Below are 14,472 nucleotides of genomic sequence, written 5' to 3' on the forward strand. Positions count from 1 at the left end.
AAAAGTAACTTTCGTTATCATGGAATTATAACAAAACCTGCCAATTCAATATAAATGGAAAAAAAATATTATATGGAATTGAACGAAAATGAAAATTTGCTTGATAATTCAACTACGCTTGTTGGAGAACAATAAAAACACTACACTCAACAAGCCACCAATGAAACTCAACTGCCTAACCTATAACCAAAGTCTCCTTTTAATTTGTTTTTTAAAAAAAAGCGCTTGACAAACTTGCCCCGCATGCCGAAGTTGCCCCGGTCTCCCCTATACATACATAAATGTGTATATAACATATTTATAAGTTACTTTTAAAATAATTTATAAAATAAAACAGGAAAATAATGGATAATTATTGTTAATAGGATTAAGGTATTAAATATATTATTATATTATAAGATTTTATTTTACATCATTAGTTCGACTTATAATTACTTTTTTTAATTTTAATATCCTATTTCTAATTACAAAATATGAAATTATTTTGTCTTTTTAATAAAGAACTAATTAAATTACTTTCATAACAACAATAATAATAATAATAATGACATCAAATTATTCAAATATAATAAAATAGTAATTTATTAATCGATTAAATGAAACATTTTAGCATTCAAGTATTGATTTTTTTTAGAGAAGCTTAACCCAAATAAATTTAAATCAGAATTAATTTTGTAAATCTCTTTTATTTATCCGAGGTTCATTCAAAATAATAAAATTTCATTTATAAATATGTATATATATATTTTTATATATGTTTAAAGACATTAATTTTATTATTTTTAGTAATAGAAAGTAAATAAAAATTAAATTACGAACGAATGAACAATTATTTATTGTGACATCATCACAATGCCGGGTTGCAATTTTTAATCATATTTCTAATTTATTTAATTTAAAATATATTATCTACACCTCAAATTAGTAGTGACTTGCCCCTGTACATCATACTTTTCCATTAACAGTACAGTCGTGCCGGTCATCTATCTAACATCTTTCAGGGGAAAATTTTTGAATTCAAATAACATAAGTTCGAATTGCATTGGAAGTTATATATAGTTAGTTGGGGCTTTCTGCCCCTAGTGTTTCCATATCTGGTTTCCTCTTACATTTTTATAATTCCGTTCTCGAGATTATGGAACGACGGCCGGACGGACAGACGGACGGATAGACAGTCGTCAGTGGGGAAATTTTAGGTTTATAAATTTTTTCAAATTGCATCCCAATTAAATGTCCTTAAATATGTAATACAATTAATGAAATAAATAATAAATAATAATATAAACGAATACAAATACAAAATAAAATGATAACTTACAAAATGAAGTCCTAAATAAAATATGAAACAAATAACAAAATTAAGCATTATAAAATTTATTTTTTGTTGGTTTCATTACCTGTCTAGTTTCATTATTTATATCTGTTTTATTACTAATCACTCATTTCATTTCTTATAAGGGAATTTATCTAGTTGAGAGAGCTCGTTGATAATGCTTGGGTGCCAAGCTGTTCAGTGGCAACTTCACTACTAACAAAACTCTTTCTATCAACATTTACAGTGACTCTCAGTCTGTCCTAAAAGCCCTATTAAATCCCAATTGCAATAGCAACAAAATCACATATATCCAACACCATATTAAAAATCGCGTTAATAAGATAACTTTTATTTTTGTTCCTGGCCATACTGGCATACTAGGAAATGAAAAAGCCAACTTTGAGATTAAGTCAGCTACAAAGAACACTGACTTGGACTATACTATCATCCCTCTCTCACGCAGCAACCTTAAAAATTATATTCGTGTCAACGTTATGCAGAAGTGGAACCAACAATGGTTGAGCAGTAAAACTGGTAGAATAACAAGACTTTATTTTCCTAGTGTTGATTGCAGATTCTCTTCACCACTTAGAGATTTAACGTTTGCTACTGTTCAACTACTTACTGAGCATAGTAATTTTCGAAGCTACTTGGCGATGTATAACCGGGCAGAAACTGCTTTTTGCTTTTTCTCTACAGTAAACCTTGATACCGTTGACCATATGATCTATCATTGTCCAATTTACGATCAAGATAGACTTATTCTGAAATTATAAATCTTTACGCAAGGTTTCAGGTGGCCATATCCACTGGATAAGCTTGTTCAGAAGCCACTGTTTGATGCCTTTTACAATTATGTTCAAAAAATATGGAAGAAAAGACTATTTATAATTTGTAATTTGTAGTTTTTTACTTTCTAGTTTTCACTAAAAGCCGAATTTCTAATTTTATGTTTACTTTGAATCATTTATTTTGTTTATGTATCCTTAGTGTTATACTCCCATAGGAGTGATACACTTATTTCTAATATAAAAAAAGGGGAATTTATTTCATCATTTATTATTTATTTGTTTGTTATTACAAATAATTAATACTAGTGAAAAGTGAAAGTAAATATGTATATTTTTCGTTACTTTTTTACTTTTTCTCTTGGTTATTTTGGTTTTTTAACTTTATTCATTATTTGTGATATAATTTTAAAAATATTTATTTAATTATTTGTTTTATTTTAACTTTTACAAGTGTATGGAACTAGACATCAACACCTTTTAAAATTAATGAAAAATCTCTTATTGCGTAAAAATCTCGATTTTTTAAAATTAATTTCTTTAAAAAGCATAAAAGAATCGATATGAAACTTGTTCAAAACTGGAATATGTTTTGTACCATAAAAAGCTTTGTTTTAGAATGTTGGCTTTCAAAAGAATTATATGTCATTTTTCACTGTATTAATAATTAATATTTAATTCAGTAATATAAAATTATATAATTTAATAATGTATATATATACATTCCTCTTATAAGATATATTTCTGATAATATACAATTTATATATATATATAGGCCTATATATATGTATATTATCAGCAGGTCACTTGGCTTGGATCCCAGACGGAGAGTCTCTAAATTTAGTAGTTTCTTTTTTAAAAAATACTATAAATATAAATTAAATTAAAATTTCTCTTGATATTGATGGAAAAAAATTGTCTGTGTTTATTTTATTCAGTTTTATTTATATATTTTTATTATTTTCGGAGTAAAGTCACATTTGTGACTTTATATTATTTATAAAAATACCAATTTCTATCTCTATAATATATAAGTATATTTAAATATATTACAATAATTTTTAAACATTAAAATATATTATTTGTACTGTGCTTAATAAAATAACTTAAGTATATTATGATAGTTTTAAAATAGTCAAATGTATTATTATAATTGTATATAATATAATATTTTATTGAAACGTATTTGAAATTCCTAGAAATACATAAATTCTACATTACTTTTCGTATCAGTATTTTCGTGACTCTATTTCGATAGATAAAATTCAAATTTATACTTTTATAACTATAAAATAAAATAAAATAGCGTTATAAAAATATTAAAACACTTAAAGTTTATAATGTTTATGGTAATGTATTGAATTTATTATCTGCTAATTGTTATTAANTTACATTAATTTCTGCATTAAAATCTTACAAGAAACATAAAAAAATCACTTAATAGCACTTTAATAAAGCTAGAATAATATATTTTATTCTTTATGCATAATTAAATTTGCCTAGTGGATGTCTTTGAGCATTTCTACTATTCTACTTCCAATCTTCCAACATTAATAATGTTATAATTGTGGAAAAATTATGCAATTTGTCCATAATCCATTCATTGCAACTACAGTATGTTACTGACTATAATCAATATATTATATTAATTTGAGGACTATTAACTAAACAATTGTGTGTAAAATGTGCTGATTCAAAATTATTATTTATAAATTACCACTATTAATGTTTTTTTATGCTCATTGTAAACTAATAACATGCTTTATATAGAGCATTTCTACTATTCTACTTCCAATCTTCCAACATTAATAATGTTATAATTGTGGAAAAATTATGCAATTTATTGATAAATCCTTCATTGAAATTACAATATATTGATAATTGTTATCAATATAGTATGTTAATTTATGCATTATTAATTTGTAAATCAGCACATAATTGTTAATCATAATTTATAAAGTACTAATCTTAACATGTCTTCTATAGAAACTTCCATTCAATATTCAACTTATTGTTCAACATTCATCTTTTATACAGACTTTTACTAGTCTATTGAGACTTGTATTGAGACTTCTACTATTCAACTCCCAATCTTCTAACAATAATAATGATAAATCCATTCATTGCAATTACAGTATGTTGCTAACTACTTACTGTCAATGTGTTATGCTAATTTTTTGACAGCGAATAACTTTATAATTACACGTGAAATGTGCTAATTTATAATTTACTATTATTTAACTGCTATGTTTCACTAGAAATTTACATTTTTTTTTTCTATAGAAACTCCTATTAACCAACAACCAACCTTTTTTAGAAGATTAAATGTTGAATAGAAACATAATACATACTCTACACAAAAATTACTTTTTATATGAGCATAATATGCTTTTATTAACGTATACAGTAGTATACTATATTACTATAACAGTAATTTTTTATGCTGATTATGCTAATAGTTCCATAGAAAGTTAGGAATGCTCACATAATACTTAAAAATATCTATTTTAATTACAGTACCATAAAAAAGAATATACACAAATTAAACTAATGCATGATATAAATAAAAATATCTTTTAAATTAATTTTCGTATTATTAATAAGTGAATAACTNATAAAATTAAATTAATTTTTACAATTATTTAGGCGACTTAGAACGTACATAATTGATTTGGCGTGTGATAACGCTAATAAACTTTGCTTAGAAGAAGCTTCTAAACGGTTATCTCTATGGATGGATGGCTATAGGTAAAGAGTTATTTTAATTAAAATGAAATTAAATATAAAATAAAGTACACAATTATGTAATTTTGTAATGTATATCCCTTAGCATACCTCCAAATTTACGAACATTAATTTATCGATATGGTATGTGGCATGGTGGTAATGATACTGTATGGGAATACATGTTTCAACAATATTTAACAAATAGTTATTCGAAGCATGGTAAAAGGTTATTATACGGTTTGGCTTTCACGAAAAATGAGCATCTGATAACAAGGTAAATTTTCTTAGTATAAATTAAGTTATAAGTAGTGTTAAATGATAATATTTAGAAATCCTATCACAGGATTTTGTTATAGCATAGATCTAATGAAGCACAAGACTTTATGAATTTTTTCGGTATTGGTATTATTCAGCGTGTTTTAACACTTTAAAAATTGTATGAATTCGCTATTTTTATTGGATGAAAGAGAAATATACGTAACTATAGGAGTGCTTACAGCCTATTGTTGCAATTGATGATTCTTTATCCAATAGCATCGGTTATACTCATTTATTAAAAATTCAACTAATGATCTGTATCATTTAAAAAATATATCCGGATTATTTGCAGAATAAACGACTAAAATTTTCATAATAATAACTGTGCGCTTCACTAAAAAAAGGAGAAAGAATTCTGTTATTCTCTGTACGATATTAAATAAGATTTAACTGTTTATATACAAAATATATTATATATTTCTTTTTCCCTAGATATCTTAATCATACTATGAACAGCACTTTAATAAGAAAACAAGATGTTTATACAGTACTGCGTTACTTGGCAGCTAATCCTCTAGCACGTCCACACGTTTGGAAATTTATTAGAGAAAAATGGAAAGAACTAATAGGAAGGTACGAAAAGAAAATTAATTAAACGAATGGTTTATTAAACACTTTTATATATTTACATATTTTAAAAATAGATTTTCCACAAAAAGTACTGATTTTGGAAGACTCGTAAGACACGTTTGCAGTTACTTTGATACAGATGAGCATCTCCAAGAGGTTAGTTCAGATTTTTAAAAATTAAATGCTATTCATTTTATAAGAAGAAACTAATTAAATATCGATTGCTATTTTTAGATGATTAAATTTTTCAAAGTTATAAGTGGAGATAGAGCAAGTAGGAGGGCAAGACAAGAAGCCATTACAAACGTTCTGAACAATATCCATTGGCTAAAAAAATACAAAGCAGCTGTAACGGACTGGTTAAGAAGTAAACCAAATTAGTTGCCAAGAAAAATAGAAATATATTTTTAAACAATTCAGTCAAAATATTGTACATTTTGTACGATTTTTATCAATTATTTCTTCAATTTTGAAGAAAACATAACAAGATTGTTCCAAGAAAACAATATCTTTTCAAGAAATAATATTTTTTTAAAGTGCAAAATATGTTATGTTTAATTGTAAATACGTGAATTGTCCCTATTTATATCTTCGCACAATTAAATAAAACTTTATTTGTTTATTATTATTATTATTATTAAAAGAAGTTCGAATATTTCGAACATAAATCTTCTGTGATTTAATTAATTAATTAATTTGAATTTTTTAAAATTTTTTTAATTTAAANTTTATTTATAGGGGTTAGATATATCAGAAATAATGGATACTTGGACAAAACAAAAAGGTTATCCATTTGTGACACTGAAGAGAGATCCTAATGATAGAACAGTATTTATTGCTAAGCAACAGAGATTCCTCTTAGATCCAGATACTGAATCATCTGAAGCCTCACATCATGGGTAAAGATTATCGAAATTAACAATAAAATACTAATTTTAATTAAGTTTAAAGCTTAATCAGAGTAAGAAGCTAAATTGGATTGAATCAGTATGTTTGTAATTCACATAATACAGTAATTATATTACTGAAATTGTACTGTCACTCATACCAGAATACAAATAATGAGGATAATAATGATAATCATGTTATTATGTTTACATTAAAAGTTCTTTATCTAAAAGAAACTTTATCGTTGTTATGTAATATAATATATAACTTATAAACATCGTATCATGGGTAAAGATTATTAAAATTAGAGATAAAATTTTAATTTTTTTTATTAGATTTAAGACTTAATAAAATAAGAATTAATTCACTTCAGTTACATTACTCAAATGATAGCAATCATTCATTCATTCATTATTATTATTATTATTATTAAAAGAAGTTCGAATATTTCGAACATAAATCTTCTGTGATTTAATTAATTAATTAATTTGAATTTTTTAAAATTTTTTTAATTTAAAAAAAATCAACTATTCAAATTTATTAATAAATAAGTCTACAGTAATAAAATACTTCCAATTTGTAAAAGATAGTAAAGTAAAACCTGTTTAAAATGGCACGTGATTGACCAAAATTTTCCGTTTTTGGCGTGTTTCCGTTTTATAAAAAGTTATGCTAATTACTCTTTTAGAGAGTTGGAGAAAGAGAGTTGCTTTCCATATACTGAAAATACAATCTTAACAAACAAATGACAAAATAATTTTTATCATCAAGAAGTCCATCTTGCTTCGAGCTACAAGTTACAGCATTAACAACGAGAGAATTAAATGTTGTTACGCTGAAAAATTCTAGTTATTCTCAACTTACATCATTCAATTAGCTGCCAAAAAGTGTTTAGATTAAACAAATTTCCGATTTATAATAGTATTTTACGTAGAAAAGCGTTATGTTTCAAGATTTATTTTCCGTTTGTTAAAGGGCCCGTTTTAAACAGGTTTTATTCCATTATAATTTAAATTAATATATAATATATATTTTAACGTGACAATTTATATATATATGTATATATATATATATATATACATCTTAGTTTCAGATTAATTTAAAATTACTTCCTAAATTGTTGCTTAGTAATCCGTAAGAAGCAAAGTTTAATTAAAATTAAATTTATGAATAACAAACACTCCTCTTCCACCTCTAAAGCTTATTATATAAAATAATTTAGAGAATAATTTGTCTTCTTCACTATCATAATTAAAATTTGAACAGACAAAAGTATATAGGCCTATACATTTTTATAAAAGTACTTTAATTAATTTTTAAAATATAGAATTCAAATCTTATTAACTAAATTATTTAAATTCTTTACATATTTAACGTATAATAGCATCTCATTTCTCTTTCTTAAATATATATAAATTTATTAAATATCATTAAAATTTAATACAAATTTACTTATTTAAATAATTATAACGAATCTTTAAAGACAAATTAAAAATTGAAATTTAATAAAATTAAGTTTTAAATTAAATAATTTCTAAGTGTACTTACGTTTCATAATATAAGAATTGTTAAAATATTTATAATTAATGTAAATACCTTTTTATAATAATTAGAATTATTATATACGGGTTTGTGCAAAATTAAAATAAATATATATTTTTTATTATTGCTATATATTGTAAATATTCTTATTATATATAAAACATTTATATTATTATATATAAAAATTAAAATTAAAAACTTGCAAAATGTCATTCTCTACAGGAACGAATTATATACTGTATATATAAATTGTTGAATTATAAATACTAAAAATTTATGTAATATTTTATTAAAAAACGATTTAATTTAATGTACATAAAATTACTCAAGAATTCTCCATCAAAATAAAAGTCAAACATATAAAAATTTTATTTTGTATTTTTTATTTAATGTTTATTTTTGAAAACTAAAATCGTATAAAATTTTTAAATATTAAACAAATCTTTCAATATTTTAAGCTCTAATGTATAATATAGTAATAAAATATAATGCTATATTATATTACAATTATAACATCTTATTTTAAAAAATTAATTAAAGAAAGAAAAAAAAATCTAGTAATGAGTTGCGTAACTTTCCCGGCAAAAAGTTAAAATTGCATGAGGTTCCATCTGTTCTGTGATTTTATTTTTAAAACATTTTATATTGTTAATTATTAAAATGTCAAAAAGCTTAATTTTGAGAATAGAGTCGAGTTTTATAATATATATATATAGTTGTAAATGTTAATAATGAGTAAAATCTTCATTATGTCCGACCCCTCTCAAGACAAATGACACCTGTGTATCTCCTCATCTCCTGGACCTTTAACTATCAAAATGTAATAGCATCAATATCCCGAACACATAATCATCAAAATGACAAAATTTGGAGTAAAACTATTTCAGATGCTTCAAAAGTGGTCACACACTCATAACCAATAGCGAACCCAGAGGGGCCAAGGGCCACTGGCACCCTCCAAAAGAAAAGGGGGAAAAAAAACACTAAAAAATTTTCCATAATCTTTCTTAATTAAAATTTATTTTTGTTTTTATATTCTGTCATGTCTTGTATACTACAGTACTTATGAGTTAGTTATAAGGTGGAAATTTTATTGAATTCGCAATAAAAAATTTTTTTATCCGTTCAACTTGGTTCCTTAAGATTGCGCCATTATTCACAACACTCAACAAATCATGATATGGGGCAGGTTATGTGCATTAAGCAAAGCTCCGCTAGTTTTTATTGACAATGGTATCAAAATCATAATCAATGGTGTCTATATTATAATAATAAATACTTCTACAACTTCTACAGACACTTTCAATATATATATATATATATATATATAAATATGTAGCCAAAAATGTAGCCAAGTCAAATTTATGTAGCCTAAAAAAAGTGCGCCAAATAATATTTTCTACGCCAACTAACATTTTTATATTTTTCCGAAACCTCACAAAACAAATATAGNCAAAAATGTAGCCAAGTCAAATTTATGTAGCCCAAAAAGTAGCCAATGAGCCAAATGATATTTTTTACGCCAAACTAAAAAAAGGTAACCAAACCTGGTAAGGCTGAATTGCATACATAAACAGGCGGCCGCAGTCGGCCCGGCTTCCACCATGTAATGCTTGTCATTACTTGTATTTTATGTACTTATCTATACTTATATAAATGACTACCAATAAATGTAAAACGTAAAAATGACTACCAATTTATTTATTAATATTTAATTTTAATAATAAAATGAATGTGACTCATATTTATTATTACTTTTTATTAAACCTTTCGCTGTCTCCTGACGTAGTCCACGTACTCCCAAATTAATTTTAATTTGACACGGACCTCTTTTAACGGTTCGAAGGACCCCAGGGGTCCGTAGGAACCACTTTGGGAAACATTGATTTAGATAGTAATGCCTCCATGCTATAAGAGAACAATAGACCAAGAACAACTCTAATTTGGTAAATATGGTTTTGTTTTTACAGTGACACATTTTCGGGTATCACGTTACCTATGGTCAATCCTTTTTTTCTCCTATCTCATAAAATTTGACTGGGGTTAGGGATTGCAAGATATTTCCAGGACTCATTTGTGCGATTTACTACTTTATTGAACCACTTTAAAAATAATTTGAGCAACATTTTGGGGGATTCTGCTATACCTTTTCTAAAACCTATCTGGTAACTTGTAAGGTTCTCATCGGATAAGTGCTCTTTATCTGCAGTTTATATATATTATTAATTAACGAAAATAGCGTTCTGTATACGTAACCGTATTCAGTTTGTTTATAAATTACATTAGTTACGTAGCATTGGCATGTACAAAAATATGTAAATCTAGGATAATTGGAAACTCGATAATTCGAAGTCGTGATTATTTCGTCCCTTGAATTTCGAACTAACAGGGATTTCCTGTATTTGAATTACAGAATTTAGACATTGAAATGTCATGTTTTTTCGAAAATGAAATCCAATCTCGAAAAATGAAATTCATATTGTTTAAGAGTGTTTAGGAGTTAAAATCTGTATAAAAGAAAGCACATTTTTACTGTATAATATGAGTTAAAATTTGTAGAACAGTGTTAATCTCATACTTTTATTAATACTACCTGTCCATGTGGATTTGTTGTAAAAAAACTCTAGCAAACTTATAATTTACTAGTTCTGCATAATTGGCTGTATAATTTAAAAGTACCCCAAATGGATAATATACTGAACACTGGTTGTTAGTCGCAAGTTCGTCTTTATCAACAGGTTGGCCAAATGGTGTTTTCCGGATCTAACATCTAAGTACGGGCTATTTTCTTACAGAAAGTCCTCTTGGGAAGTACACCCTTGGCGAAATCGTTCATGTATTGCATTACCTTATACCATCAAACCAAACCATTACCGAAAAATCCACCAACGTGTTGCGTAACTATTCCTGCAACATTCAAAATTGTGGTGGCACTATTTTTTATGATGTTTTACTTAAATGTTTTTTTTTTCGTTGCATTTCTCGACGATTCAAGGCCTCCCAATCCAAAAATGTGAAAATCTAGGTCATTTATAACCGATCGCCATACTTTTCTTCTATGATGTATAACAGCTGGAAAAGCAAAAATTGGCTGGTATAAATAGCCTTACATCACGCATGTGTCAGTGAAACTAGCTAGTATATTCCAAAATTTTTCATTCGATTGAATCGTAAGTGATCTGTTTACTCTCAGATTTAAGTTGTGTTAACTTACTATGTATAATAAATAATTCTTCAGACATTCATCCATTTTATCCAGTATCCCTTTTCATTAAAATATTTCACAAAATACAGTATATCTAAATTTATCTAAAAAGTTTTTCTTGGAGCTCCGCGCTGGACTCCCGTTTTTTCTGGGAGGAATAACCCCTCAGTGGCGTACTATCAAGAAGGACCCAGGGAGCCTGAGCTTCTTTACATTTGTAAACAAATAAATTAAGAAAATATCCAATAAGTACAGGAAAAAGATTTGAATGNTTATAACATGGAAAACTTTCATTCGACAATATAAAATGTAAATTCAATATATAAAAAGTATTTTCATAATCTGGATAAATGACGTTTTTATTGATGGTTTAAATTTTCGAAAGAATTCGTTTCCTTTATTCTTTACGTTATAATTTTTAAGAGCTTACATAATATTAAAATATGAAATATATTTTGTTTTATGTTGTAATCGTGTTGAAGTGTAGTATAAATTCAATTTTATTTACGTTTAGTTGAATTGCTTATATAAGTAATTCTTCAAGTTTCAATCGATTTATTAAGTAAAATTCATGATTTTAATGTTATTTTTTTTCTCCTAAAAAGTTTTTCTTTATCCGAATGCTGTTTTTAACGTTTTGTAGAGACTTTTAAACATTGTTTTTTTAATGTGATGTTTACTATTAAAAATCACTACAAATCCTGTAAATGTATTTCACTTTAAGTATTACATACGTAAGCTTGTTTTCTATTTATATATATTTTTTCAAACCTAGAATATTAACCATTTATGGAAATAAGCTATTTTTCTACAGTCAAGAAAATCCTGGATTCGATTCCGGTCCAGACACTCAATTTATCATGCCCAGTACGAAGAAAAGATATAGACATAAGCTTAAACAGCTACAATTTAAGAGACTCACGTTTTTAAACCTTCTACTGTTTGGTGGAAAATGAAAGTCCTTTTTTTATGTTTCGGCTTAGAGCCACAATAAGTGTAAATCGAGCCATGACAGTACGGAGAATCTAGTTTGGAGTTATGGATGTAGCTGTGGAGGGTGTCACGCGATAAAAATCCTTTTAGCGAACGGTCACACTGAAGGAGTGCAATATGACATCCTCTTCACATTCGTGTCACTAACAGAGACAGATCCATAGTTGTCCAACCTGTGCATTCGCAGAAGGGCCGCGCTTAGAGAGGCTTAGAAGAGTCCTGCGCTTGTTTCATGTCTGGTCTTTAGCCCAGTACAGAATATGAAGCCTGCTGCGATTACTATTCGCATAATTTTAAACTAAGATTCATATTAAGAGTTTGTTTTACATCTTTCACAATAACTGATTGGCCTAATTGCAGGTCAGACCCACCAGTAACAGGTATAGTCGCGGCGATGATACACTCTCCAGTGTACAAGTGCTTCGCGTTAATCAACAATAATACTTGCTGTAAATTCATTACAGAATAACTTAAATATTCAATTTAAAAGTTATACAAAGTAATATACCGTATATGTGATGAGAAATTCATTATATTTTCTCAGAGAGTCATATTACAACATTTATAACTTCAAGACTTTAGTAAAGTTGAAAATTAATTAAATATCTGTAATTAAAAGCTATATAGTTTGTTCAATTAATAAATATCTAAGAGAATATCTTCTTATTTCAAGATAAATGTATCCATAAGGAGTCATTTTCGTTTATTGAATGCAACTTGTTATTGTCTGTCAACAATTCGCTAGAGAAAATGATTCAATTTGAAGTTTAAGTGATTATATAGAGCAGATGTTAAAATTAGATAATCATTAGTAATTATGTGTCTTAATAATTCACCAATTTAATAACTTTTCAAATGTGTCAAAATTTTATTTCAATTTCCTATGTTTAATAGTTTAAATATTAATTTTAATTTAAAATTTTTTTAATACTTTTTACCTATTTTTCATATTTTAAAACAAGTATAAGAAATAAATTTAGTTTTAAGAGGTGAATTTACACAATGTAATATATAATATTAATTCGTTTTATATAAAATTCAAATAATAAATAATAACTTTTTAGAAATAAAATGAAGTTTTTCGAAAATAATTTTTTTAGTTTTTAAATGTTTGAATTATTCAAATAAAGTATTTTATTTTTTAAAATAAAAATAAAAAAATTTAATAAAAATTATTTAAATTGAATTTTTTAGACTTAAAATTTCTTTTTAGGATTCATTCTTTTTAAATAAAATTCAATTTTGCCATGGATGGTTTCAAAAGCTCGACTTAGAAAGGAGGGTTGGTGTCAGGTAGGCAAAAAATGTAGCCAATTTATTATGGGGTCTAACCTATATGAGTATTAAACCTCCGGAAATTGAGCTTTCCGTTAATACCCTAGTATTTCAGTGATTAGCATTGCCCGACTGGTATGAGAAATGAGATAGAGTTAATCTGTAACAATGAACGTATGAGATAAAAAAAGCAAGCTCATAATGAGAAATTGTATCATTTAGAGAACGTTAGATTGGCTATTTTGCATGTAGGAACGTTAAATGGAAAATAAGGAGAATTAGCTCAAGTATTGAAAGATGGGAGAGTTAACATAGCATGCATACAAGTAGATGAAAATGAATAAATCAAGTGACATAAGTTGAGAGAAGAATACAAGCTAATATACGCTGAAAGGGATATTAAAGGAAAAGATGAAGTAGACGAATACACAAGGAAATTAGAGATAATGTGGTATTTGTAAACAGGGTTAATGATAGAATAGTTCGTGTAATTATACAATGAATGGAAGTGTCATTCAGTAGTACCATTATCTATGCACCACAGGTTAATTAATTTAGATGTTCTGCACAAAGAGTTTTGGGATATATTTGACAATATCATCAATAGCTTAGAGCGAAATGAAAAAATATCTATAGGAGGAAAGTTTAATGCACACAGATAACATAGATAAGGATAAGATAAAGATAACAGGTAAGAAAATAAGTATTTCATGCATACCTGGTAGGATATAAGAGTATTTAGAGAGGGGTTTTCCAGATAGAAATAGAATGTAGAGAAATGGCATTAGATTCAGCTTTAGCAAACAACTTAGCAATTGCAAATACTTATTTTCAAAAAAGAGAGAAACGCT

At 26.4% G+C, this 14,472-nt stretch overlaps 1 protein-coding gene across 1 annotated transcript in view; it reads left to right on the forward strand.

The window, feature by feature from the left end:
* LOC111629103 overlaps window positions 1-6,420 on the forward strand; it is an 83,892-nt gene extending 77,472 nt beyond the window's left edge. Inside the window, exons 52-57 of the mRNA XM_023372967.1 lie at window positions 4,563-4,573; window positions 4,750-4,851; window positions 4,934-5,104; window positions 5,581-5,721; window positions 5,793-5,874; window positions 5,953-6,420. Of these exons, the coding sequence (XP_023228735.1) occupies window positions 4,563-4,573; window positions 4,750-4,851; window positions 4,934-5,104; window positions 5,581-5,721; window positions 5,793-5,874; window positions 5,953-6,099 (654 nt within the window). The 3' untranslated portion in view covers window positions 6,100-6,420. The remainder of the gene's footprint in view (window positions 1-4,562; window positions 4,574-4,749; window positions 4,852-4,933; window positions 5,105-5,580; window positions 5,722-5,792; window positions 5,875-5,952) is intronic.
* Window positions 6,421-14,472: the final 8,052 nt, after the last annotated feature.

This window comes from Centruroides sculpturatus, unplaced genomic scaffold (assembly GCF_000671375.1).
Source record: "Centruroides sculpturatus isolate CEXI.00-Female unplaced genomic scaffold, Cexi_2.0 scaffold422, whole genome shotgun sequence".
Taxonomy (NCBI): domain Eukaryota; kingdom Metazoa; phylum Arthropoda; class Arachnida; order Scorpiones; family Buthidae; genus Centruroides; species Centruroides sculpturatus.